The sequence below is a fragment of the Heloderma suspectum genome, chromosome 2 (genome assembly GCF_057233095.1).
Source record: "Heloderma suspectum isolate Gila_16-S chromosome 2, 16-S_ref, whole genome shotgun sequence".
Classification (NCBI taxonomy): Eukaryota; Metazoa; Chordata; class Lepidosauria; order Squamata; family Helodermatidae; genus Heloderma; species Heloderma suspectum.
The window spans coordinates 189,189,657-189,216,109 of NC_139459.1; the positions used below are offsets into that span (position 1 = coordinate 189,189,657).

The following is a 26,453-nucleotide window of genomic DNA, read 5'->3' on the forward strand; positions in this document are numbered from 1 at the left end:
ATGTGGGAGTGAGGCCATCCAAGCTTCAAAGTGGAGTGCAGAGGATTACAGTGATTCAGAACATGGCTGCATTTCCCATTCCTGTTTGAATCAAAACTAGAGCAAACTAGTTACCAAGGTACTAGGTGCAGTGCTTTCTTTTTCGCAGTCTCTGTACTAGCTGATGATGTGTGCCTAACTGGTACATACTACTGGAGCATATCCTCCAAAATGAACATTTCTTTTTGCTTCAATATCCATGAAAACTAATAGGTGGAATGAAAAGCTAGTTTTGAAATACATGATCACCTCTCCCACCCACGATGGCCAAATCTTTAGTCCACAGATCATGATGAAGGAACAATCTGGTCATGATTTTAACTGCTGAAGGAAACAATTTTTGTGAAACAAAAGAAAGATCAGTGTTGTTATTTTGTATTGGTTTAGATATGAAAAGAGATTGTCACTATGTATGTGTGTGTGTGTGTATACATATGTATGTATGTGTGTGTGTATGTATGTATGTATGTATGTATGTATGTATCTATCTATCTATCTATCTATCGAGAAGGATAATAACTTTTAAAAGGATAACAATAAAAGCAGCATCTGAAACCATGATCATGCCCAGCCAGCCATCACAATTATAAATGCTGTAAGATATCTGTTCTGTACCTGATGTTCTTCTGTTCTTAGCATACTAAAATATAAGAAGAGCTCTTGTGCAGTCAAATCCAAACATTCATTTGCCATGCTGAAGCTCGTCATCTTTGCTAGTGTCCTTTGTGGTAAGTATTTCTGAGCTAGAATGTCCTTGTGTGGATGAAATGAGAGGTTTCCCCCTCCATATTATATACAAAAGTGTTTTTTTGCTTCCCTGCAAAAATATATTCAGATATGAAGCTACTTTACAGATGGTCCTATTTAGTCCACCTTACTGCTTGCCCTGACTGGCAGATGTGCTCGGAACCAGGTGGGGCTCTTCCCCAGCCCCTGCAAGCTCTGCGTCTTGGCCTGAAGATGCCAGGAGGGTGGCCATGTACCCCACTTTACAGAGAACGGTTCTCTATTTGAAGGCATCCCTTATTTCTGGGGACGGCAAGTTGTGGCCCTCAAGATGTTTTGGCCTAGAACTCCAATCAGCTTTAGCCAACATAGCCAATGGTGAAGGATGATGGCACTTTTAGGCCAAAACATCTGGAGGGCCACAAGTTGCCCACCCCTGCCCGGTTTCAAGGGCTGTACAGTCCAGTTTCAGTTGAAAGATAAAGACGCATGGCAAGGGAGAGAAAGGGCCCAGAGGTTGCATCATTTAAACTAGTATTGCAAATGTTGTGCAGATCATGTATCCCCCTTTTTGGGTGATGCATATGTGTCTTCTCTGGATATCAGGGTCTGGGTCCTTCTGCCTGCTAAGCACTGAGCCCTGTTTCTTAACTTGAAAGAGGCAGACCCGTGACTGATGCTGAGCCCAACACGTCAGTTGGTGGCTTCAAACAACCAGCTGTCCAGTCAACAGCTGAATGTGCCAGTGAAACCTGCCAGAGGTATGAGGTGAAGATTCTCCTTGCAGTAATGAAGACCTTCAGTTCTGCTTTGCAGGAGTAGTTGCATTTGCTGTAGTTCCCTTTTCCTAGATCTGGGCTAGGGAACCTGTGGGGAACCTGTGTTGGACTCCAACTCCCATGAGCCCCAGCAAGCATGGTCAATGGTCTGGGGTGATGGAAGTTGTCATCTACCCACATCTGGAGCAGCACAGGTTCCCCAATGCTGTCCTAGATTAATTGAACTTTGCCATTAGTTTTTGTTTGTGTACTTTTTATATTAGTTTCCACCTGGGTAAATTCAGTTAATGCAAACCAATTCTTCTCAGCCCAGAACTTTTAAATCTCTTCTTGGTTTTGCTGTGTCTAGAAAAGTACCCGGTGGCAGCAGGCAACACAGATCAGCCCAACATGTTTTCTCAAGTCAACAGCAAGCCATGGAATGAGTATATTAAAAATTAACTTATACTATTCCATTCAAGAGTGTTTGATTCTTAACAAACACAAAAGTAGTTCTAATTTTCCCAGGTTTGTCGGAGTACTTAAAAAAATTACAATGCTTTATGATGAATTTAATTGACTGCCAGCGCTGAGTCCACTGTATGCATGTACAATACATAGTTACAGTCAATGCTCCATTCCAGTTTTTATGGCCATCCAACGAAATTGCCTAACACCAAATTATCCCCAGGCAGTAGCGTATTTCAGGTCCCTTCAAACATGAGTTTCCTCCAGTGATCATTGTCCTTTGTGGATATCCAACAGGCCATATCCTTCCAAACCGGCCAGCAACTGTGCCAATCACCATGCTTGGTCTTGCAGATGTGCTGGTAGTAGGACTGGCACAGGGACACGAAATAGCCATCATGCAGACCAGCAATTCTACTACCAACTTCCCATTCTTTGGGGTGGCTTGTTTTCTCCTCCAGGTTACAAGTACTGTCAGTGTCTGCTGAGGAATGTGATGTCTGAATTCACATGTAAGAGATCCAGTCCCACCCATGTGGAATTGAGGCCGCACCAGATGTTACTTGAATTGCATTGCTAGCACATCACTTTTTTTTAAAAAAAGAATTACTTGCAGGAAGAAGAAGGGTATCATTTCCAGATGAAAGTTAATTAACTTTAGAAAAATGCCCCCATTGGAGCCAACAAGAGCTCCTTTATATGCCTGTTTTGGCCCTTTCATGGCTGGCATGCAAAATGCCAGAGGTGCTGCACACGTCCATAGCACCAGCTCATCACAGCTGGCATTGGCTGGATCCCCCACACCCCTGTCTCTGTGGCCACCAAGTGCTGAGTGGTATTGGGAACAGATCCTCAAAGAAATGAGATTGGCTCATGCCTGGAGTTGGATTTGAGTTGGATTTCTCACGAACAGCAGATGAGGAGATACATTTGTCTGGCATATGGCTGGTGAGCATTGACATGATGGACTGTTCCCTTCCCCATAACAAACAGATTCCTCCTACACATATAAAATGCTCGTAACAGGGAGAAGGGAACGTCTCCCTGACACGTTAACCCTTCTTTATGCATTTAAAGAATGTCTGTGAGCATGAAGTGTGGAAGGCGTGGTTCTTCACGTGTTCAGCTTCACACGCTGAGAATCCCTCTTCAGACCTTCTTGCTCAAGGTCAGGGGTTGAAGCATGTTGGCAGGAGGGCTCCCTGGCCAACAGAGGTGCAGGTCTGATGGCCCCACTAGATTTCAAGCTCAGATGCATTCTTTGAATACATCATTAGGGCTTTAGATTTCTATGTGAATTCTCTCTCTCTCTCTCTCTCTGTCTCTCTCTGTCTCTCTCACACACACAGCTGCTGATGAGGCAGAAGCTGAAATGTTAAGCTCCAAATACATTTTGAAATTACTTGGTTGTCAGTCTATCTGTCTTCCTTATATATTTCACCTCATGACTGACTGCATCCACAGTGGATCTAGAACCTCTTAGATGCCTTGATGTTGTGCCTCTTTACACCACTCTCTTTCTCACCACTCACCCACATTCACAGAGAAATGCACAGAGGAGCGTTGTTGTATCAGCCTCCATCTGCAGTTATAAGCAGTCAGGAAACAGATTCTCCCTGTCTGTCAGAACTGACACAGGGGGATCTCCCCAATTAGCGTTAATGGTCCGGGTCCAGACAAGATGACATTGTTTGCCAATTTGTACTTCCCTTTCCTTGACCTGCTTGCATGGGTAATGCCAACTAATGGAAAAGGAGTTTCTAGAAAGCAGCCTACAGATGGTTGAATGGCACCATATCACAATGAAAGCAATGTAATACAAGCTGATGGTATCCATGCTCAAAAATATTAAATGGTTCCTAGTTCAAAGTTCCTTCCAGTGATGCATGTAGGATGTGGTTGAATATGACCTTCTCTTGGATTCTTTCTATAGCCATTGAAGCACGTGGACGTGTCATTGGGGGCCGTGAGGCAACCAAGCATTCTTGGCCATCACAGGTAAATACAATGCCTCCTTTCTGGAAAATGAAGTTTCTTCCACCCTTTTGCATTTGAACCAGGGGCAGGGGGGAGGATAGTGGAGGATACAATCCTGAAGAGAAAATATATGAGACAGGGAGAAAAGGTTTTACAGCCCCTTTCTCTTCTTCCAGGTTCCACTTCTAGCCCTGTGTTCAAGGTTGCAGCCTGCCCTGGTTGCTTTCATTTGATTTTGGTCATGTTAAGGCCATACATACAATGACAAAATTTGGGCCACTAATAATAGGAAATGGTGCTGCATCATGACCAAAGTAAGCAGGCAGCATCAGAGTGGCCAGAATGCTGAGAAATGAGAGAAAAGCTGCTTATTGTAAATATGCTAGCCAGAAAACTAATTGTAACTGTTTGCCATGATCGGCAAGAAGATGATTAGCAGGCAAATTCTGTAATATACAAGGTCCCCTCTGCACTGCTGCAAAGCAAGTGGCTGTTGGTTCCCACTACACCTGCGGGTCTCCCCTGCCCACACAGCTTACTTTGAGCCAGGGCCCAGCGAAGGAACCCTACAAAAGTATCAAAAAGGGGAGGGGCCCAAGAAGCAATCAGAGAACCTACGAAAAAGAGTAAATGATGCATACGGGGGTTGTGGTGCTGCCAAATGAAAAAAAAATCTATTCCAGAACTGATGGAAGGATTATTATTCTCTTTTTGGCACACTGGTGGAGAAAAGAATGCAGAATGCTGTGCCTCGGAGGTCACAGCACTCAAGGAGAAGAGGTGGCATTCATTTTCTCTGCACATTTTACCAGGGGCCACACTAAATGTGACATGAAGTGAATGAATGCCCTTAATGCACACGATCTGGGCAAATCTAAAGACCAAGCCATGGGGGTGGGTGCGAAGCACCAGGACCACAGGAAGTGGGGAGGGAGACTTTAATCCTTCCAAACCTCCCTCATGGTCCCAACAAAAAACTGTGCACATTGGGAAGGAAGCTTTATTTGGGGGCTCTGTTGCCAAAATACTGTCTGTCCCCCACAGTCCCCCCTTCTACAGAGCTCCAGAGCGCCCATGAAACATTCTACCATATGGAGAAAGGGGGAATAAAGCAATAATACATCTCTTTAAATTACACTCACACACACACACACACACACAACTGGGAAGCGACCACAAAATGTTAATAGAAATACATCCGTGGCTGTGTTCTCATGAAGCTAAGTGGGGAGCCCTGGGTATTAGGGGGCTCTTGGAGCAGGCAAGCCCCCCTCCTGCACTGTCCGCATGTGTTTTCAGAACAGTAACTACAAAGCACCACAGCATCTCCCAGAAGGGTCTCATTCAGCGATGCCATACGGAGCAGCTGCTTCTCTGGTCAAAACTAGTCACTCACCGGGGATTTGAGGTGTTCTTTGGTCTTACGGGGATCTCTGTTCCAGCTTCCCCATCACTTTAACATCTGTCGGTGTGAATAGTACAGGAGTTCAAGATTTCTGAGGACTTAGGCGGCAACCCTATCCACACTTACCTGGGAGCTAGCCCCACTGAATTCAGCGGGGCTTACCTCTGAGCGGATGGGCATGGGACTGTGCTGCCGGAGTGTCTTCACTGAAAGTGCAGTTAGCTGGCTGCGTGCCGCTTGCCTTTGCCACATCAGCAGGTTCGAGGCGAGAGATTCTTGCCTGGGCGCTCGAGGGGGGCCCAGGATGCGTGTGGGAGCAGGTCTCTTCTGAGCAAGAGCCACATCGTGAACACACACTGTTGGCCGTTTTCCCTGCCTGGCTTCCTTGATCAAAAGCAGCTTTCAGACATGTGCCCATCTCATGCCCCCAGGCACACAAGCTTCTAGTGAAGCGTCTGCTGGAGCTGGCTCCCTCAGTCCTGGCTCCCAGGGCTGGCGTCAAACGTGGGCATGGTTGGGCACCTGCTGACGTTCCACACCGCAGCAGAGGCCCACTGACAAGAGCCCCCTGGAGTTGCTCCCCCTCTTCACCACTGCAACCTGCTGGATGCCCTGCCTCTCGCTCTGGCCCAGACAACGTGGTGGTGAGGAGGAGGAGCAGGAGACGCCATGGCCTCCTTGGTCACTGCCTGCCTGTCAAGCAAGGAAGTGGCAGCAATGATGGGAAAGAGGGTCAGGAGCAAGAACAGCTGGTGACAATGGTGGTGAGAGGTAGAGTCAGGGAGGGAGGGTCTCGTTGAGGGGGCCTTGCCCAGGGGCCCTCCGAAAGCTGGAACTGGAACTGCCTGCTGCAATTAATCTGGCTACAGATAGCCTTTAGTGCTGCTTTTGGCAGCAAGAAATGCAACTCCCTCTCATACCTCCCCATCTAGGTTTCCCTCCAGGTCTATGAGAATGGCAGCTGGTACCAGGATTGTGGTGGGACATTGGTGCACCAAGACTGGGTGATGACAGCTGCTCATTGCGTAGACAGGTAACAGTGAGCTATACCTTCACTAACTTGGCAGATCTTGTCGTTTTAATCAGGTGATGTGACATGCTGGGATGGAAGGTTAATGCTGGATAGGGTTCGTGGATTAGTCTTTCACCTCTTTTCTCTTGGAATGTGAAACACGGGGGAATGGTGCCTTTTCTTTCTCGGGGTTCTCTCTTCAAGTTGAAAGCCAGAGTGAGCCCCGGGACAGAGCAGATTGGAATGAGCTACACTGGAGCGAGGAGGAGATAGCTCATTGTGGTCTTAATATGCAAGAGCAATGTGGAATTGACTTTGGTTGGCCGGTTCTTCCAAAATCTGCTCCTCTTTTCCATTGCTTTTCATAAATTGTTTGAATTGGATGGCACCTCCAACTGCATCATGTGCCATAATGCAAAATTATTCATTGTTCTATGGAGTGTCTTATTGGCTGTGTTGACCCACATTATATTTTCTGAACCACAGAGAGAGTAGCAAGCATATCCTGGTGGATTCCATAAAATCACTCCATTGGCTATGTCTTATCTGGCTGTATAGACCAGGGAGAATCTTGTTTGTATAAGAAATTACCCCCTATGAAGCATGCTATACTGTGTCCAAATAATTGAATACCTGGGACACAATCCTGAGAGTATTAATTCTTGTTCATTTTTAAAGGAAGTTCCTAGTCCTCATGGTTTTGTAGTTGCTTGGAAACCTGCAGAAGGCTCTGCAGAAAGTTCCACCCCCTGTAGATGGTGGAGCTTCTCTGTCCTGCGTCAAGTATTTGCCTCTCCACTGCAGCCTCCAGTCACTCCTCCCTCTGGTGGTTCATCCCTCAGCCATCCCTCTCCCCTTGCCAGATGCTACTCTGTGGCAGGGTGGGGTAGGAAGCCTAAATTCTATGCAGAACTTGAGAATGCTTCATGTCAAATGCCCAAGCGTTGCCTTGTGCGATGATTGTGAATTGATTTGATTCTGAGTACTGAGCTTGAAGAAGGCCTTCACGTTCCAGGGCAAAATATTAAAGCAGCCATGCCCTGAATCTATCTGAGAAAAAGATGGGCTGCAACTCTGCCCCACTTAATGGTTCTTATGTCTATATGTCTTATGCTTTACTTCAGTATACGCTTCTTAATCAGTTGCTCTCCAAAATGAAAATGAATATTTTGAAAGGTATTCAAAAGAACAGAAGGCAGAGGATTTCCACTGCCTAGGAGACACCTTGGAAGTGATGAATGGCTCCCTTATTACCCTGGATGGACTTGAGTAGAAAAAAAGAGGGAAATAGAACCACAGTACAGACAAAAAAAGAGAGAAAGCTCTGGTGCATATCTTGAGAGCTTTTCTCTCTCTTTGCCTTCCCTTACTACCCGATAATGAACCCCTTATTAGTTTCTGAGTACTTCATATCTTCCATCAAATGTGGGAGTTCATCCATATATGAAGGTGCCAGGGTTGCAGAAAGATTTGGCATTGGCAACATACCTCTGTTTCATTTTGCTGCCCACTTATCTACAGAAACAGGAATATTCGTGTTGTTCTTGGTGATCACAACATTAAGCAGTATGAAGGCATGGAGCAGGTCAGAAGTGTGTGGCGCACCTTTGTGCATCAAAATTGGAACAATGTTTCTATAGAGTAAGTATTGTTCTGAAAACATTGCCCAACTGCATAAAGCTGTAACATTTCAGCAGAGTTCCAATGTGTCTGATATTGATATCCAAAGAGCTACTTTAGGTGAGAGTCTGGGCAGCACCAGTGAGATTTCAGACTCTGAACAGGAAATCACAAGGCCAAGTCCCAACCTGCTTTTGGAAGTCTGCTCAGTTCCACAACCAGCTTGCCAGGTGCTGTGGACAGTGTCTTGGTCTGGCCACGAGCCGGAGCCCACTGGAAAAGATGGATGTCTGACGGTGGCTTAGGGTGCTGCCAGACAAGGCTTTGATCGTGCCATTGCCCTGCCTCATTCACAGAATGTTAGGGTCAGGCGGGGAGGAGATGTTGACATCTTCTACTCATAACCCTCCTGTGTTTTCCCACCTCTTTCCCCTTGTTTTTTCTTACCACAAAGCAATCCATTAAGGAGAAAAAGACAGAAGGCACAGTGCCTTCTAATTGGTAGCACTGGGATCCCTCCCTCTGAAAGCACCTGTGGTCAGGTAGCAGGTAGGGTCAAGCTGGAGTTGCAGGACCCTGGACAGCCCCAAGCAGACCAGTTGTCCTGACAAAAGCCCCATTCAGAAGCTTGCCTGGGACTGGGAGGAAGAGTGTGGCCCAAGAAGGATAAAGGGCCCCAGCTGAGATTCAGACTTTAGTCCTGTTCAGAAGTTAGCACTCCACATGGAGTGGGAGTGGGACCACCCCTCCTGGCCCTGGCTCCCAAAGTTGCACAGCCCACTGGCCCCATGCCCAACATGCACCTGTCTAGCACAGATGTCTCTAAAAGGGAAGCCTCGGCACATATAGCAAGATATGCATAGATTCCCTTTTGCAAGAGCCTGTGCTTAATATGTTAATGTCAGGGCAGGTCCAGTGCACAGTGCAACTTTGGTGGGGTTGGAGGAGACTCAGACCAACTCCCTGTCCATGCATTAGCCCTCCATGCAAAGGGCTAACTTCTGAATACAACTAAGGCCTGGAGCTTTGATATCTTTGGGCCAGACCGTTCCTTGCAGACTCTTCTTAAAGGGAGGGGAGACTTGAAAGACCGTTCTCTGGCCTGAGGCTTAGCATTCTATTCTAGGGCTGTGCACAGACCCCCCGCTTTGCTTCGGATGCTGGTTCGGACCTTCTGAAGCAGCCCCAATTTGCTCTGGACCTATTGGGACCCCATCTCTTTCACTTCAGATTTGGATTTGAACTGAGATTCGGACATCCAAATCATTCAGATTTGATGTTTCCCCAATGCCTTGCACTGGAAAACAGAAATGGCCATAACTTTTTCAGTTTTCATGGTAAATACATGGGGCATGGGGATCTGACAGCCCCCATTGAGGGGATTCCACATTCTAAATCTCAGACAGTTTGGCCCAGTTGCTTTTGTGCTAGGCACCAGGGAAAAGAAAAAAATCTCAAAGCAAAGAGCTAGAACTTTTCAGTTTCCACAGAAGTACATGAAATTTGGGGACCTCTCAGCCCCCATGGAGGGGATTCCACCAGCCACATTTGAGACAGTCTGGTGCAGTAGTTTTTGTGCTAGGCACAGATAAAATGTGCTGTTCTCAGAAACTCAAACCAAAAGGCATAATGTGATAATCTGAGAAGTTTGGTGTTCAAGCAGTGATTAGGAGGAGGTCACTATCCCTAATATCTGCTGTAGGTTTCTTTGAAGTGCAAATAACCCCTCTCCTCTAGTACTACTTTCCTATACAGCTTCACAGTGGATAACCCCAAGCTTTCTTTGGCTGGATGGAATACATTACCTGGGAAGACAGGCTGGCAAGCAGGCTGTGCTGTGTGCTTTTTTCAACACAGACTCTGAAAGCAAAGAACTATAACTTTACACTGGTTGCACAGAAGTGCATGACATTTGGGCAACAGGCAGCCCCAATGCCAAGTCCCTGAAGATTCCTCCTATTGGGCTTGCTTTGCCACACAATGTAGTATTAAATTCAAATGATATATGTCAGTATTTGTAGTGCTTTGCCCACTGCATTTCGAAATGTGGACTTGTGTGTATTGTTTTGCCACACAGTGTTTGCTTGACTACAACACAAGCACACCCACACCCACACACACACACAAAAGAAAAGCAAGTACAGAACTATCTACAAGGAAGGAAAAGGGTTGGTTTTGTTTTGTTTTAGGCAAAAGGTATAGAGTTCAAAAATGGGAAGGGAAGGAATACCAGAATTGAGAAGGGGGAGAGGGAGATCCAAGAACAAGGAAAGGAGAATACACACACACACACACACACACCATCTAGAAAGAAAGAAAGAAAGGGAAAACTACTAAGAAATGGTTGAACGGAGAAGGGCTGGGGGGGGGGCATGGAGCCAAAGAACAAGCAAGGCCAGGAAACTAAAGTACCTTTTTAATGTTTTCTGTTTTTGTTTTATAAAGAAAGAAAGAAAGGGAAAACTAATAGGAATGTTGAATGGAGAAAGGTGGTGGTGGGGAGCCAAAGAATAAGGAAAGGAAAGGCAGGCAGAGCAGAAGCAGGCAGAAGCTGGTGGAGGCTGGCAGAGGCAGGCAGAGGCTGGAGGAGAGAGCGACACCCATGGGTAGAGCAGGGTGCAAATATGCAATAGGCCTGTGGTGTCAAAGCCACCAAGCCTGCCTATTTCACCCAGGTACTGGGCAGGTGGGCAGGCAGGTAGAGGCAGGCAGAGGCTGGTGGAGGCAGGCGGAGGCAGGCAGAGGCAGGCAGAGGTTGATGGAGGCAGGTGGAGGCGGGCAGAGGCTGGTGGAGGCTGATGGAGGGAGGAGGAGGCAGTCAGAGGCTGATGGAGGCAGGCGGAGGCTGGCACACACACACACACACACACACACACACACACACACACAGAGAGAGAGGGAGAGAGACCCATGGGTTTAGCAGGGTGCAAATATGCAAAAGGCCCATGGCATCAAAGCCATCAAGCCCAAATATTCCAGCCAGGATTGGGGCAGGCGGGTGGACAGGCAGAGGCAGGCAGAGGCAGGTGGAGGTCAGCCAAGAGTGAGACACCCATGGGTGCAGCAGGGTGCAAATATGCAATAGTTATCCAGACTGAAATGAGGTTGGAAACAAACCAACTGGGTCTGCAAAGCAGGCACAATGATTGAAATGCAGAGGATGGTGAGTTCTCAGTTGGACTGGACCAGACTGAGGCCAGAAATGAACAAACAAAGCCTGCTAAGGGTGCTTATTCATTGAAATACAGAAGACCCCGAGTTCTGAGTTGAACTGGGCCAGAGACAAACAAAACAAGCCTGCTAAGAGGCTTAACTAAAATAGTAGCAGTAGTAGTGATGATGATTGATGATGGTAATGATGAAACGTGGTGCTCTTCCTGACTCAAATAAAGACAAAAGCCAGCCAAAATGAAGAGAAACAGCAGGGTGAGTGAGTGTGCCGCTCACTCACCCAAGGGCTTGAGGGTGGGGTATCCCAGCATGGACAGGGTGACTTTGAGGAAGACCAGCTGCTCCAATAAGTCAGCATCCAACATCGCCCACCATGGAGAACACCTTCTTATGTGGGATGCTGGTTGGTGGGCAGCTGAGTCTTTCCCTGGCCACTCGAGCCAGGTCTGGCCAAACCTGGCTGCAGGAGGACAAGTAGACCATCGGGTCCATGGTCCGGTCCTCCATGGGCTCTGCCAGGTAACACTGTATAGACGTTGTGGCATCATCCTGGTGGGCAGGTTGGATGCCTCTCCCCCCAACCACTGCCTGCACTGCCTTGACCCAGAACCCCTGGCCTGTGGTCCTGCTGGGAGTGATGCTGCTAGAAGGGATGGTGGCCTGTCTCCCCACCTCCTCCTCTGGCACCTGCCCAGCCTCTTTGCCTGTGCCCTCTCACTTCCTCCACCAATATTTCCTGCTACCCCATCTGGGAGTTCTCCCCACAAAGGCTGTCTTTCAGGCAGAGATCGCACATGGTGGCCAACATGTATGTCCTCTACCCACTGTACTAGGTCATCCCTCAGCCTTATCACCACTTCCCTCATGGCTTGCAGGAAGAGCTGGCCTGCGATGGGATCCCTGGTCTCCAGAAACTTTCCCATCTGCTTCTGGAAATTCCTGGCCACAGGGATCACCTGTTGAGGAGGGCAGTGCTGGTGCTCAGGGTCTTGGTGGCCTCAAGGAACAGCTTGTGGACCACCACAAGCTTGGATGTGGCATCCCACTGCTGCCTGCCCAGGGGATCATGGATGCCAATGTCCACAATGCTCGACACCTCATGGACATCACACTGTTGCTTCACCATATGTTCCAGCATGGGGTAGGAGGAGTTCCAGTGTGTTGACATGCCCTGAGCCAGCCTGTGCTGCGGGAGCCCCAACTCCACTTGCTTCTCCCACAGCAGCCTATTGCCCTTTACACTGTGGTGGAAGGGCCCAGCCACCTTCCTGTAGCTCTCCAATAGATTACAGATGCTGGATGGGGGTTGGTGGGATGTACCTTGGAGCGGCCCATTCCAAGGGCATCCCTCACGGTAAGGTCAAAGATATGCACAATGCAGCAGATGCCCTCAAATCTGTCCTCACACACAGGCTTCACCATGTTGGCTCCCCTGTCCATGACCATGTAACTGTGGGTGAGCTGGTGTCCAGCCAGCCACCCCTCCTCCATGCTGCTCATGGCCTCTGTAATCTCTGCTGCTGTGTGGGACTGGTCCATGGCTTGCACATGAAGGAGGGCCCAGCAATACCATCCTTGCCAGTCCTGGGAGTGCTGGCCACTACTGTCCCTGTTGCTGCCCACCAGTGAGCCATCAGGAACAAGTAAGTGTGTGCACTGCCCTCGCTGGACCAAATGTCGGAGGTGAAGTGCTCCATCTGCGACTCTGCCTGTTTCTCTCTACATGCCTGGTACAGGAAGGGCACCAACTGCCTGCTAAGGGTGGTGTGACATGGCAGCTCGTAGTAGGGCACCATATGGGCCATCAACCTCTTGAACCTCGCATTTTCAATGAGACTGAATGGCTGGTCATCCAATGCCATCATCTCACTGATGCAGTTGGTGATCTGGTCGGACGTTGGAAACCTCCACCATGTGGACTCATACATCCCCCACCCCATCTCCCCCATGGTGGCTTGCCAAAGCCTCTTGGGGGTGAGAGGTGGAGAGTTTGCAGGAATTTCAGCACTACCAACCTTCTGCTTGCCCCTGCTGCCTGGCTGCTGGGACATGGGGGCCTCTCCCCCGAGCACCAACTGGTGCTACCTCCTTAAGTGCAGGAGCAGGCTGGTGGTGGTGTAGTGCCTGGCTGTTTCCCTCTGCTCAGAGATGCCTTGCACTGGTGGCAGATGGCAGTGCTGGATCCACTCCCACCTCAAAGTGGTCCCACACGATGCTTCCCTGATGTTGCTGTGGAGACAGGGACTGCCTGCCTTGAATCTCGGGGGTCACCACACGAGCAGGGGGAACAATGGAAGAGGGGTCAGATGCTGGAGATTGAGCCTCTGCCTGCTGCTCATCCTCCCCCACACCCTGGAGGATCTGCTCCTCTTGACCCTCCACCACACTGAGGATATCAGACACCTCTGACATAATGTCCATCAGCGGGCTCCCTACTTCTGCTACAGAAGGAGGTGATGCTCCTTTGGCAACAGTACTAGTGCTGCTGCCTGCACCAGCCTCCTCAAACAGTGACCTCTGGGCACTGCGACTTGCCTCTGCCCTCTGCTGCCCTGCTACACCTGGATGCACTATCCGGACTTGGGGAGAGCCAGGTTGGCTACCAGTGCTGCTAGTCCCAGCAGCACCTCGCCTGCCTCTGCCCCTGCCAATGAGACCATGAAGATTGGGCTTGCTTGCTTGCTTTGCCACACAGCATAGTATTATTTAAATAATAGATATTATGTGTGTAGTGCTTTGTCCACCATATTTTGAGATGTGGACAAGTGTAGTGCTCTGCTTGACCACAACACAAGCACACACATACACATGAGCAAAAGAAAAGCAAATATAGAACTACCGACAAGGAAAGAGAAGTTTTTTTTTTTTTAATGTGTTGGGAAAAGATATAGAATTCAAAAGGGAAGGAATACAAGAATTCAGAAGGGCGGAGGGTGAGGGGAGGAGAGCCAAGAACAAGGAAAGGAAAATACTTACATATATCTAGATAGATAGATAATAGATAGATAGGATCTAGAAAGAAAGACAGGGAAAACTATGAAGAAAAAGTTGAATTGAGAAGGGCAGGAAGGGGGCAAAGAACAAGGCAAGGCAAGGAAACTAAACTACCTTTTCAATTTTTCTAGTTTTTTTTTAAAATAAAGAATCTAGAAAGAAAGACAGAGAAAACTAATAAAATGGTTGAATAATTCAGAAGGGCGGTGGTGGGGAGTCAAACAACAAGGCAAGGAAAGGAGGAAACTTTAAATATTCTTTAGTACTTTAAATATTCTTGGTTAAAGAATCCAGAAAAGAAAGAAAGGGAGTCGTTGAATTGGGAAGGGCTGGGTGGGAAAGAAGAAGAATGACAAAGCTGCAGTACAACTCTCCCCCCCAGATCTAGCCAAACTCTAACAGGTCTCTCTAAACACCACCTCCCTAAGTACTCTCTCTCACAATGAAGCAAACGCAGGCTGATCCCTCCAATATATATAGTATTCCCCCCTTCTTCCACCACTGTCTGTGATAGGAGTCTGCTGGGTTAAGTTCAGCACTAATTTGACAACTACAGTTGCCATTCACCAAAGCCCACTCCCTCCTCCTCCTTCTCACCCCTTCCCTGATCTTTCACAAGTTGATACATTTAGGGACAGGTTGTCAGGGCTTCAGAAGGCATCAGAGTGGCTCCAAATCTCCAAGGCGGATTGAGATGCTTCAGCAGTCACTCCTCTTTGGATCACATAGCTGCTAGTCTGATTTGCTTCGGATCTCACCAAGGCACCCTGAAGCATCACAATTCACTTTGGATTTGGTGCTGAAGTGATGTATGGCACTACTCTATTCTGTCTGGGAGCTTTGGGAACTGCAACTCGTCCCCTCTTAAATCTCCCCCTCTTTGCGGAGCCTGGAGCTCCTGGTGTAAAGGAGCTCTGTCCAGCTGTCTCTCACTCACAGGACTCCTGGCTGACAGGGTGAGGTTCACAGGAGACGGATGGCTGTTCAAGAAGTACAACCCCAACATGGGGTGAGGTGGTTAGGTCAGTGTTAGAGCTTTGGAGGTAGAAAGTCCAGGGTTCAGTCCCAGAGATCTCCAGTTAATGGTCTCTCAGGTGATATGGCTGGAAAGACCCCTGGTTGTGACCTCTGCTGTCTACTGGAATAGTGTGCAATCTAGACCAGTGGTCCATCTCAGTATGAGGCAGTTTTCCATGCTCTCATGGTCTTTTGCATATTCACTGAACTAATTGCACACTTCTTCGAGTTCCAGACAATAACCTCAAGCAGTTAAATTATGTATTCGTTATTTTACAAAATATGCAGAAATTATCTTCTGCATTACTGTCATCTGTTGTTGTTGTTATTGTTGTTGCGGCTACTGCTTTACAAACCTTTAAAGATGTTCCCTTTTCAGTGCCTTTTGTTGATTAGAAAAGCAATTACCAGAAGCATGTCACAGAACTGATTCCAAGGGCCACTTCGTTACTCCTTTCCTACAAGGAAAGCACTTCCATGAGGCAAAAGGAGCCAGGACTAGATGTCACAGGAGATGCATGGCTGCCACCAAAAACAGCAGCCCTGTGTCCCCTTGTCCTCCCCCAATAACATTTACATAATGCGTAATGTGACATTACCAAGTTTCTGCTGCACTTCAGTGGCTTCCACTGGTGTTTGTGGTTGGAATTCAGAGCACAGTGATGTCTCATCATGCTTCTGTTTTCCTTACCACATGTTGCCTGGGGAGAGAGAAGAAACAGACATGGGACAACCACCTGCCTCCCAGAACTTCTCACTCCAGTCTTAGTGCAATATTTGCTCCAGTGATTAAACTGTGCACACAGGAGTCTGAAATGCTGAACAGAGTCACTAGGGGGAAAAACCTGTACAAGTCTTAGAGATAATAACAAAATGGCTGCACTTAGCTTTCTGTTAAAAAAAAAAAGCCTGGATCTTTATTATATTTGGAATTCTTGTTAGTCACCTCTGTTCCATCTGAAGAAGAGTGAGGTCTGTAGTATTTAAAAACCGATGAGAACAATTCTGGCTTGTGCATTGTTGGAAAGCTCAATGGATTCTTTTTCTTCTTTCCTCATCCCTCTCCTCATTGTGCCTCTGTCTCTTCACAGCGATGACATTGCCTTGCTCCATCTCTCTCAAAGCGCAGACCTGAACAGCTATGTGCAGCTCGCTGAGTTGCCACCATCTGGTCAAATTCTGCCCAACAAACATCGGTGTTTTATCACGGGCTGGGGCAGGACCGAAAGTGAGTGGGGCTTTGTCACTCCTGCAGTGTGCCAGGTACCAAGGCCGCCTCTCTGGCTGACTTAGCTCCAGCTGTAGATGCTCACAGTTTTAATCTCATTGGTCCCAAATTCAAGGTCTGATGCATCAGATACCCTGCCTTGATGGCTTCTTTTAGCAGATGAGGCTGCTTATAAAAGGTGGTGGTGAATATCGTAGCTGTTGTATAGTAGATAAATGTCATAAGAACTGGGCTGAGCAGTGGCAACTGGAGGGGGTGGAATCTGGTGAATTCTAACATAGCCCAAGACTCTGCATGCCTTGGGCCTCATCCAAACAAATGGTGCTACCCATACCAATGTAGAGCTGCCATCTTGGTACCTCAAAAGTTATGGTACCTCAAAAGTCCTGGTACCTTCAAAGTTATGTTAAATGGGCTACGCATGGTGGTGTTGAAACTCTGTTGCTATTTCCTTGGGCAAGTGGAATCCTAGTCTTCGGCGTATTTTTGCACAGATAATGGGCACATGGCAACAGTCCTGCAGGAAGCCCAGCTCACTGTCGTGGATTACGCGACCTGCTCCAGTCCATCCTATTGGGGCTTCAGAGTCAAGAAAACCATGCTGTGTGCAGGAGGCGATGGGAAACACTCAGGATGCCTGGTAATGCCATGCTAAAAAACATACTATGCTAATCACAAGTGCTTTTAGAGTGGAAGCTAGGTTAGGGGAGAAGATTCTCCCTCACATTTGAAAGTGAAGCCTCTCAAACAGATTCTCAAAGTTTAATCTGAACCGTATCCAGTGCTGCGTGTTCTGCTGCTGTTGAACCACCCAGACAGCTGCAGCTATTGCGCAGTATAGAAATGTAATAAACTGGAAATCCTTAAAATACAGCTCACCATGTGGCCCTCCAAGCGTCTCCAGGATGCCCCACCCCCTTCCCCACAACCACCTATTGCTTTGTGGCTTCCTGGCCTTAGTGCTGTTTCTGCCCCCATCCTGAAAGGTTGAAGTCCCTGAAGGCTCAGTGACTGGCAGGAAGAGCTTGAGGCCCCTTTTGCCTTCAGCCACACCCACCACCAGAGTGTGGCCCTCGAGAGTTTTTTCAGAATGGAATTTGGCTGAATGTAGTTGTGCACCCTAGTCCAAAACAAAAGACGGACAGATGGATGATGTGGTTTTGTGGTTTCCCCTTCCTGAAATGAAAAATTGCCACCAAGGATGCATCTTTGCTTGCCCTCATAGTCTGGAGCTGACACAAAGATGCTCATGTTATGAGGGCATTCTCTCCTGATCTCTAATATGGATCTACAGAAGGTATGGACTAGGCATTCAAAGACTGCTGAGTTTGCATCCTTCCAGTCTAATTCCCAAAAGACTTCAAACTCATTACAAAAATTCTGTTCCAGTTTCATTTGGAATTTGGTGAACTGTTCCCTTCCTTGTCCACTCCTTGATTTTTCATTTGGCTGGTTTGAGATACACAAGGGCCTCCACAGCCCTTTCCCTGTGTGGCTTTTTTTTTGTTTTTAAACCAAGCAAATCTTTGTTATGAGTTGCATTGATCGGAGAGTTGCAATGGCAGCTTCCCTCTTGGAGGGCACAGAAATCTTGGTGGTGGTGGTGGGGGTAATCAGAGCTGCAGTATGGGGTGGGTGGGAGGGCTAAACTACCTCCCCACACCTTGCAGTTCTGGTACTGAACCTACTGCCACCACAGAAATGCTGGTGATGCACGTTTTCCATCTCTGCTTTGTATTTCAGGGTGACTCTGGAGGGCCGTTGTATTGCCTGGTGAAGGGCAAATTCTATGTCCATGGAATTACTATCTTTGGTGGTACCACTTACGAGTGCAACGTCCTTCAGAAGCCCACTGTGTTCACCCGTGTCTCTGCCTATACTTCCTGGGTCAATAATGTAAGTTCATGTGCACTCCTGGAGGGACTGCACTTAGGATGGGACCAGGCACACAGGAGAGTTTTCACAGCTGATGTCTGGGTGTGCTTTGTCACAAGGTGTATCGGAACTACACTTACTCCGGTCTACCCTTTTATTTCATTTTATTTCAATTATATGCTCCCTTCCCACTAAAAACAGCAGTTCTTATGGTTTACCCCCCACATCACTAGTTCTATGAAGGCGCTGAGTGTGTTGTGCTGAAAAGTTGTCTGGGTGGTGTCTTTCCATACAGCATTCCCCAGAAATGAGGGAGGAAAGTGCCACCAGAAAGAGCTATGTGGGAAGGGGGTTGCAATGATATTGGATCCATGAATATAAGCCACAGGATGGGGACGGGCATAAAACACAGCTTCAATCTGCACAGTCAACCCGTTGCACAGCAGCACTCCTAGGCCTTCCTGTGCTTCTGCAGCCCCATGGGACCTTAGGCCATAAATGACCAGTTTCTAAGAAAGACTGGGCCTGTATCCCAAACAAGAGGATGTCTCTAAATTGTAAACTCCTGGAAGAAGGTTGCAAAAGAGATGTTCTTTGGGGCTGTGCTATCCGCACCGATCCACCAGTCCTACATCTGCCGTAGGGTTGGCACAGTCCTCAGTTGACAAGTGGGCGTTTACCAAATTGGCCCACCTGAGCCTTGGGAAACTCTCTGTTGACCCCTCCCCCATAGCCCCCGTCAATGCCCTCTCTTGCAGAGCTGCAATTTTAGGGCTCCTTTTGGAGGGAAGGTATGTCTATTAGACTGGTTTGTGTGTAGATATGCCCCTCGGGACAATAAATAAGTCAAACCTGTAAGCTTCTGTCAAATTCCCATCGCAATGATGGGTGTGTGAGCAGGAGGGCTTATATGTAGATAGCAAGAACCACTGGGGAGAGCAGCGCATCCCTGTTCTCCTGGTGCGCAGAGGCACCTAGCGCCGCTGTGGAATCCCCTGGGCTGGATCTACACGGGAGATTTCCTTCGGTGCTAGTGTCCCTCGCAGACAGGCGTCACACAGCAGCAGCTTTGCCCACTGATCTAAATCATGAGTGCCAAGCTGCTTCCACCTCCCACTGGCTTTGGAAGACCCCCCCGACCTCCCCTCCATCCTTATTATTTCCTTGCCTCAAGGAAACACCTGAAAATGCCGCATCAAGGTGTCTAGCTGGAAGTAAATCAGCTTGACTTCCATTGCACTGGAGAAGGTGGGTAGTTGGGAACTGCTTTTCCAGTCATCCGCTGTGTCGCACATACAGATGTGTGAGTAACACACACATCTCACATGGGTCTGCTCAGCCAAATGGATACTTGGAAGTAAATCACCCTGTCTTCCATTGCCCTTACTCAGCACAGGAGGGAAGAGAAGGGTGATGAACTAGGAACTGCTTTGCCTTTTGTCGTAATTCTGCTCTTATCCAGTGGAATGGACCTGTGCACAAGGTTAAGGACTGCATTATTATTATTATTATTATTATTTTAAAGGAAGCTTGTTGATGCCACGAGACTCCACCCACTTGTGGCCCAACTAATGCGGATTGTCATGCAGTCTGCCATGCGGAAGCGGTTCTTTTTTGTTGTTTTTGTAGACACTGCTTTAATTGGCTGCATGTTCCATGGGAGGGAAAAGTTGGAATTGATGAATATGCAGGGTTAAATTGACTTGTGTTGGAAAGCTTCTCCGTGTGGATAGGCCCCTGGTCACTCGCTGCCAGGAGAGGAGTGCAGTTGTTGGCCTCACCATAGGAGTCTAGCCCTTTACTTTTCCCTGTAGGCATGAATGGAAACCATTCACTGGTATGGGAAAAGGTAAAGTATATGGCCCCAGGTCATGGCCTGAAGATGCAGCCTCCTGGGTGAAGCTCAGCAGGGCAGTGCCTGGAGGGGAGACCCACCTGGGAACCCATGTCTGCCTCTGTGAGTTTCATCATGGAAGAAAGGCAGTTGTCAATGTAACAAACAAACGTAATCAAGCAAACAAAGGCGGGGAGTCCAGGACACCTTTGGGTGAAGGTAAACCTAATGCTAGTAACTGCAGCTATCGAGAAGGTAGCCTGCTGCTGTCTCCTTAGCCTCATTCTTGATTCTTTGCCATATACTAGATTGTGATGGAAAGTTGGGAACTGAGATTGTGTGTGTGTGAGTGTGAGTGTGTGCATGCATGCGTGTGAGAGAGAGGGGGAATGTATATATAAAATACACAGCTATGCTTACTAGCAACTAAATAACATGAGGAGCTGCAACCCGACCTACTGTTTTCAGCAGGACCTTTCCATCCTCCAAGACTGCATTAAACCGAGCTTCACTTGTGACTTTTGCCAAGAATAACACTTGGTATTTTTAGAACTCTTCTTTCTTATTTTAAAGGAATGTTTGTTCTCATAAGAATAACATTTTCTTTCTCCCCCCCCTTTAAAAAACTTTTTTTTCAGATAATTTCCTGAAACTGAAGGAGAAACTACATGAGAAGTGAATGTCATTGCCTGGTCAAAACACACTGCACATTTAGTCAGATATTGTGGTGTCTGCGTCCCTTTGCAAAAATAAAGCTATACATTGGACTGCTTTGTTCTTTCTTTCTTCTTTTATAATTGATTAAGCTTTATAGAGAGTATAAGATCAAGAAATCAATAACAAAAGGTAATTGTGATGTCGATACATGATAACTTCACAAGTTTTCTGTCTTTATGTTCTTTTTGGTTAGTTTTGTCTTGCACTCTCCCTCCCTGAATACTAGACTTTACTGTAACCCATCAAAAGTTATTGGACTCCACCACCCAAACTGGTGAGACAGATTTTTATGTATTAGTGAGAAATATCTTAATTTGTAAATATTGCATATTAATGGATTAGTTTTAAAAAAATAATTAATTTTGTTTTGAATTAAGCCACTGAGGAAGGCCACATAGGCTGAGAAACATTTGGTTTTGTTTTGAGATCAGTAGGTGTTTTCTTCTGCTCCCCAATTCCATGAGCTTCCAGCAATGAGTAATATGAACTGCTAACACATCATTCTCATCTTATGGACTATATATCGATTTTTTTCATTCCCTTGAAGCCTGTGCTGGGCTCTATGAGAACCTGTTACATTGTATTGTACAGATTTTGATCTTTGTGTTGTTCATTTTAAATAATTGGGGATTGTACCTATAGTTTGAATACATTTTGTGCTCGATATTTATACGTTATTACATTACGCTGAAGTTGTGGAAATACTGGCACACCTTTCACTTCTTTGGTTGTTGAATATTGTGTGTCAGGGTATACATACATTCCCTTTTCTTGGTTTGGCAGATAACGGGGGGGGGCATTGTATTTCAGGACAGCATGGACTACAAACAAGAAGTACTCTGTCAGCTAGCTGACGTGGTCTCATATATGGTATGAAATAGCGATCCCACTCCAGCCAGTATGAGGGAGATTAAAAACATCCTAGATGAGGGATTAGGCCTGGGTTATATACGTGAAGGAGAATACCAGTTTCTATATAAGACCAACCCTAGGATTCCAGTATATTATACCTTGCCAAAAATCCATAAGGATCCACCCCCACCCCACCCCTTCAGGCAGACCAATATTGTGGGGATGTAATTCAGTATTACAACCACATTCCCAGCACGTGGATCACTTCCTAAAACCTTTCATACGTTCAGTGCCATCTTATGCATGTAATTCCTCAGATTTCATTAACAACATCAGATCTGTTAATATAGAGAAGCATATTTTGATCACCATGGATGTAAGATCTTTATACACCAATATACCTCAAAAAGATGCTCTCAAAGTTATACAATGAACATTGGATAGGAGAACATAAGCACCTCCTTCTTCTCTCCCTTGCAGAAATAGCGCTTTGCCAGAATTATTTTCAATTTGATAATAGGTTTTACTGGCAAATTAAAGGGGTTGCCATGGGCTGCTATATGGCCCCAGAAGTGGCAAACTTATATAAGGTAGAACATGAAAAAGAACTTTTTTCACCTGAGGGCCAATATGCAACAAAGTCTTTGATAAGGCTGAAGTATATTGATGATAAATTCACCCCTTGGAGAGGGAGTGAGAAGGAGCTACCACAAGTCATAATGTGGGTAAATACCAGGGATGAAAACATCAAAATCGATATTCAGTCGAACACCCTGGAAGTTCCCTTTTTAGATCTCAAAATGAGAAAGGAGGGGGAACAACTTGCCACTACAATTTATAGAAAGCCCACTGACAATTGTGCATACTTAAAATATGGTAGCTCACACCCCAGCTCCCTAAGGAATAGACTGAATCAACTGTGCTTTAACAGTTGACCACATCACCAATAAATTGGAAGGGAACATAAAAAGATATTGGCATATGTTGTTGTTGTTCAGTTGTTCAGACGTGTCCGACTCTTTGTGACCCCATGGACCATAGCACACCAGGCCTTCCTGTCCTGCGCTCTCTCCCGGAGTGTGCTCAAGTTCATATTCATTGCATCGGTGATGCTATCTAGCAATCTCATCCTCTGCCGTCCCCTTCTCCTTTTGCCTTCAGTCTTTCCCAGCATCAGGGTCTTTTCCAGAGAGTTTTCTCTTCGCATTAGGTGGCCAAAATATTTGAGCTTCAGCTTCAGGATCTGTCCTTCCAATGAGCAGTCAGGGTTGATTTCCTTTAGGATTGACTGATTTGACCTCCTTGCAGTCCAGGAGACTCGTAAGAGTCTTCTCCAGCACCACAGTTCGAAAGCATCGATTCTTCGGCGCTCAGCCTTCCTTATAGTCCAGCTCTCACAGCCATACGTTGCTATTGGGAAAACCATAGCTTTGATTATATGAATGTTTGTCGGCCAGGTGATGTCTCTGCTTCTTACTATGCTGTCTAGGTTTGCCATAGCTTTCCTCCCAAGGAGCAAGCATCTTTTAACTTCATGGCTACAGTCACTGTCTGTGGTGATCTTGGAGCCCAAGAAAATAAAATCTGTCACTGCTTCCATTTCTTCCCCTTCCATATGCCAGGAAGTGAAGGGGACAGATGCCATGATTTTAATTTTTTTAATGTTGAGTTTCAAACCAGTTTTTGCACTCTCCTCTTTCACCCTCAACAAGAGGCTCTTTAGATCCTCTTCGCTTTCTGCCATTAGGGTGGTATCGTCTGCGTATCTGAGGTTGTTGATAATTCTCCTAGCAATCTTAATTCCAACCTGTGATTCATCCAACCTGGCGTTTCTCATGATGTACTCTGCATATAAATTAAATTAGCAGGGCGACAATATACAGCCTTGTCATACCCCTTTCCCAATTTTGAACCAATCTGTTGTTCCATGTCCGGTTCTTATTGTTGCTTCTTGACCCTCATACAGGTTTCTCAGGAGACAGGTAAGGTGGTCTGGTAGTCCCATCACTTTAAGAATTTGCCACAATTTGTTCTGATCCACACCATCAAAGGCTTTAGCGTAGTCAATGAAGCAGAAATAGACATTTTTCTGGAACTCTCTTGCTTTCTCCATGATCCAGCGAATGTTGGCGATTTGATCTCTAGTTCCTCTGCCTCTTCGAAACCCAGCTTGTACTTCCGGTAGTTCTCGGTTCACATGCTGCTGAAGCCTAGCTTGTAGGATTTTGAGCATCACCTTGCTGGCATGTGAAATGAGCGCAATTGTACGGTAGTTTGAACACTCTTTGGCGTTGCCCTTCTTTGGAATTGGAATGTAAACTGACCTTTTCCAGTCTTGTGGCCACTGTTGAGTGTTCCAAATGTGTTGGCATATTGAATGCAGCACTTTAACAGCATCATCTTTTAGGATTTTAAATAGCTCAGCTGGAATACTGTCATCTCCGCTAGCTTTGTTGTTAGTAATGCTTCCTAAGGCCCACTTGACTTCCCTCTCTAGGATGTCCGGCTCAAGTTCAGTGAGCGCACTATCATGGCTATCAGGGACATTAAGATCTTTCTTGTATAGTTGCTCTGTGTATTCTTTCCACCTCTTCTTAATCTCATCTGCTTCTGTTAGGTCCCTGCCTTCTTTGTCCTTTATCATGCCCATCTTTGCACAAAACGTTCCCTTGATAGCTCCGATTTTCTTGAAGAGATCTCTAGTCTTTCCCATTCTATTGTTTTCCTCGATTTCTTTGCATTGTTCATTTAAAAAGGCCTTCTTGTCTCTCCTTGCTATTCTCTGGAACTATGCATTCAGTTGGGTATATCTTCCCCTTTCTCCCTTGCTTTTCGTTTCCCTTCTTTCCTCAGCTACTTATAAAGCCTCATCAGACAGCCACTTTGCTTTCTTGCATTTCTTTTTCTTGGGGATGGATTGAGTCGCTGCCTCCTAAACAATGTTACAATCCGGACCTCCGTCCATAGTTCCTCAGGCACTCTGTCTATCAGGTCTAATCCCTGAAATCTATTCCTCACCTCCACTGTATATTCATCAGGGATATGATTTAGGTTATACCTGAATGGTTGAGTGGTTTTCCCTACTTTCTTCAATTTAAGCCGAAATTTTGCAAGAAGCAGCTCATGATCTGAGCCACAGTCAGCTCCAGGTCTTGTTTTTACTGACTGTATAGAGCTTCTCCATCTTTGGCTGCAAAGGACATAATCAATCTGGTTTCGATATTGACCATCTGGTGATGTCCATGTGTAGACTGTAGAGTCGCCTCTTGTGCTGTTGGAAAAGCGTGTTTGCTATGATCAGCGTGTTCTCTTGGCAAAACTCTATTAGCCTTTTTCCTGCTTCATTTTGTACACCAAGGCCATGCTTGCCTGTTATCCCGGTGATTTCTTGACTTCCTACTTTAGCATTTCAATCCCCTATGATGAAGAAGACATCTTTTTTTGGTGTTAGTTCTAGAAGGTGTTGTAGGTCTTCATAGAACCGATCAACCTCAGCTTCTTCAGCCTCAGTGGTTGGGGCATAGACTTGAATTACTGTGATGTCGAAACGTTTGCCTTGGATTCGTACTGAGATCATTCTATCGTTTTTGAGATTGTACCCCAGTACTGCTTTTCCCACCCTTTTGTTGACTATGAGTGCTACTCCATTTCTTCTAAGGGATTCTTGTCCACAGTAGTAGATATGATGGTCACCTGAATTAAATTCGCCCATGCTTGTCCATCTCAGTTTGCTGATTCCCAAGATGTCGATGTTCAATCTTGCCATCTCATGTTTGACCACCTCCAGCTTACCTTGATTCATTGATCTTACATTCCAGGTTCCTAGACAATATTGTTCTTTACAGCATCGGACTTCCTTTCACCACCAGACACATCCACAGCTGAGTATCCTTTCGGCTTTGGCCCAGCTGCTTCACTCTTTCTGGCACTACTTGGAAATATCCTCTGCTCTTCCCCAGTAGTATATTGGACACCTTCCGACCTGAGGGGCTCAACTTCTGGTGTCGTATCTTTTAGCCTTGTGATACGTTCCATGGGGTTTTCTTGGCCAGAATACTGGAGTGGGTTGCCATTTCCTTCTCCAGTGGACCACATTTTGTCAGAACTGTCTGCCATGACCTGTCCATCTTGGGTGGCCCTGCACGGCATAGCTTATGGCTTCACTGAGTTATGCAAGCCCCTTCGCCACAACAAGGCAGTGATCCATGAAGGGGATATTGGCATATAATACAACATATTTCAGGTTGCCAGGAGAAACCGCTGATTTCCTTTAAAAGAACCAGGAATATCAGACATTTTCTGATAAGGAGCAAATTTAAAGAACACAACAGAAGTTGAGGCAATGTTCTACCAGGTGCTTCCATGCCTAGGGGCCCTCACCCATGCGGACACTGCAGTACACCTCCAAAATTCACGAATACACGCCTGTTTAGAGCGCAGATGCCATAATCCTTTCCCATTGGCCATAGTGGCTGGGGCTGATGGGAGTTGTCATCCAAGAGGGTGCCAGGTTGCTTACCCCTGAATTAGACCATAATACAAAGCTCCATTCCACATCCGTGTGCTATTCATCAGGAAGGATGTGCAGCTCAGACAATGGCGTGGTTGCCACATCATAACAACCCAAACTCCTCCCTGGAGAACCCAGAGGTCTGGATTCAGATATCACAGTAAACAACCCAAGAGCAACGTGCCCCTGGGTTGGTTATTGCCATGGGGCAGACGCACTCGCAGCAGCCAGCACACTCTCTTGCTTCCAC

At 46.6% G+C, this 26,453-nt stretch overlaps 1 protein-coding gene across 1 annotated transcript; it reads left to right on the forward strand.

The window, feature by feature from the left end:
• The first annotated feature begins 730 nt into the window (after window positions 1-730).
• Window positions 731-26,126, forward strand: LOC146353601 (chymotrypsin-like elastase family member 1). The gene is made up of 13 exons (XM_084829748.1): window positions 731-764; window positions 2,461-2,468; window positions 3,538-3,553; window positions 3,925-3,989; window positions 6,306-6,406; window positions 7,907-8,026; window positions 16,279-16,415; window positions 16,910-17,055; window positions 18,159-18,311; window positions 19,682-19,773; window positions 20,105-20,247; window positions 22,011-22,069; window positions 26,064-26,126. The coding sequence occupies exons 1-13, from the start codon at window positions 731-733 to the stop codon at window positions 26,124-26,126; spliced, it is 1,137 nt and encodes a 378-aa protein (XP_084685874.1).
• The last annotated feature ends 327 nt before the right edge of the window (window positions 26,127-26,453 follow it).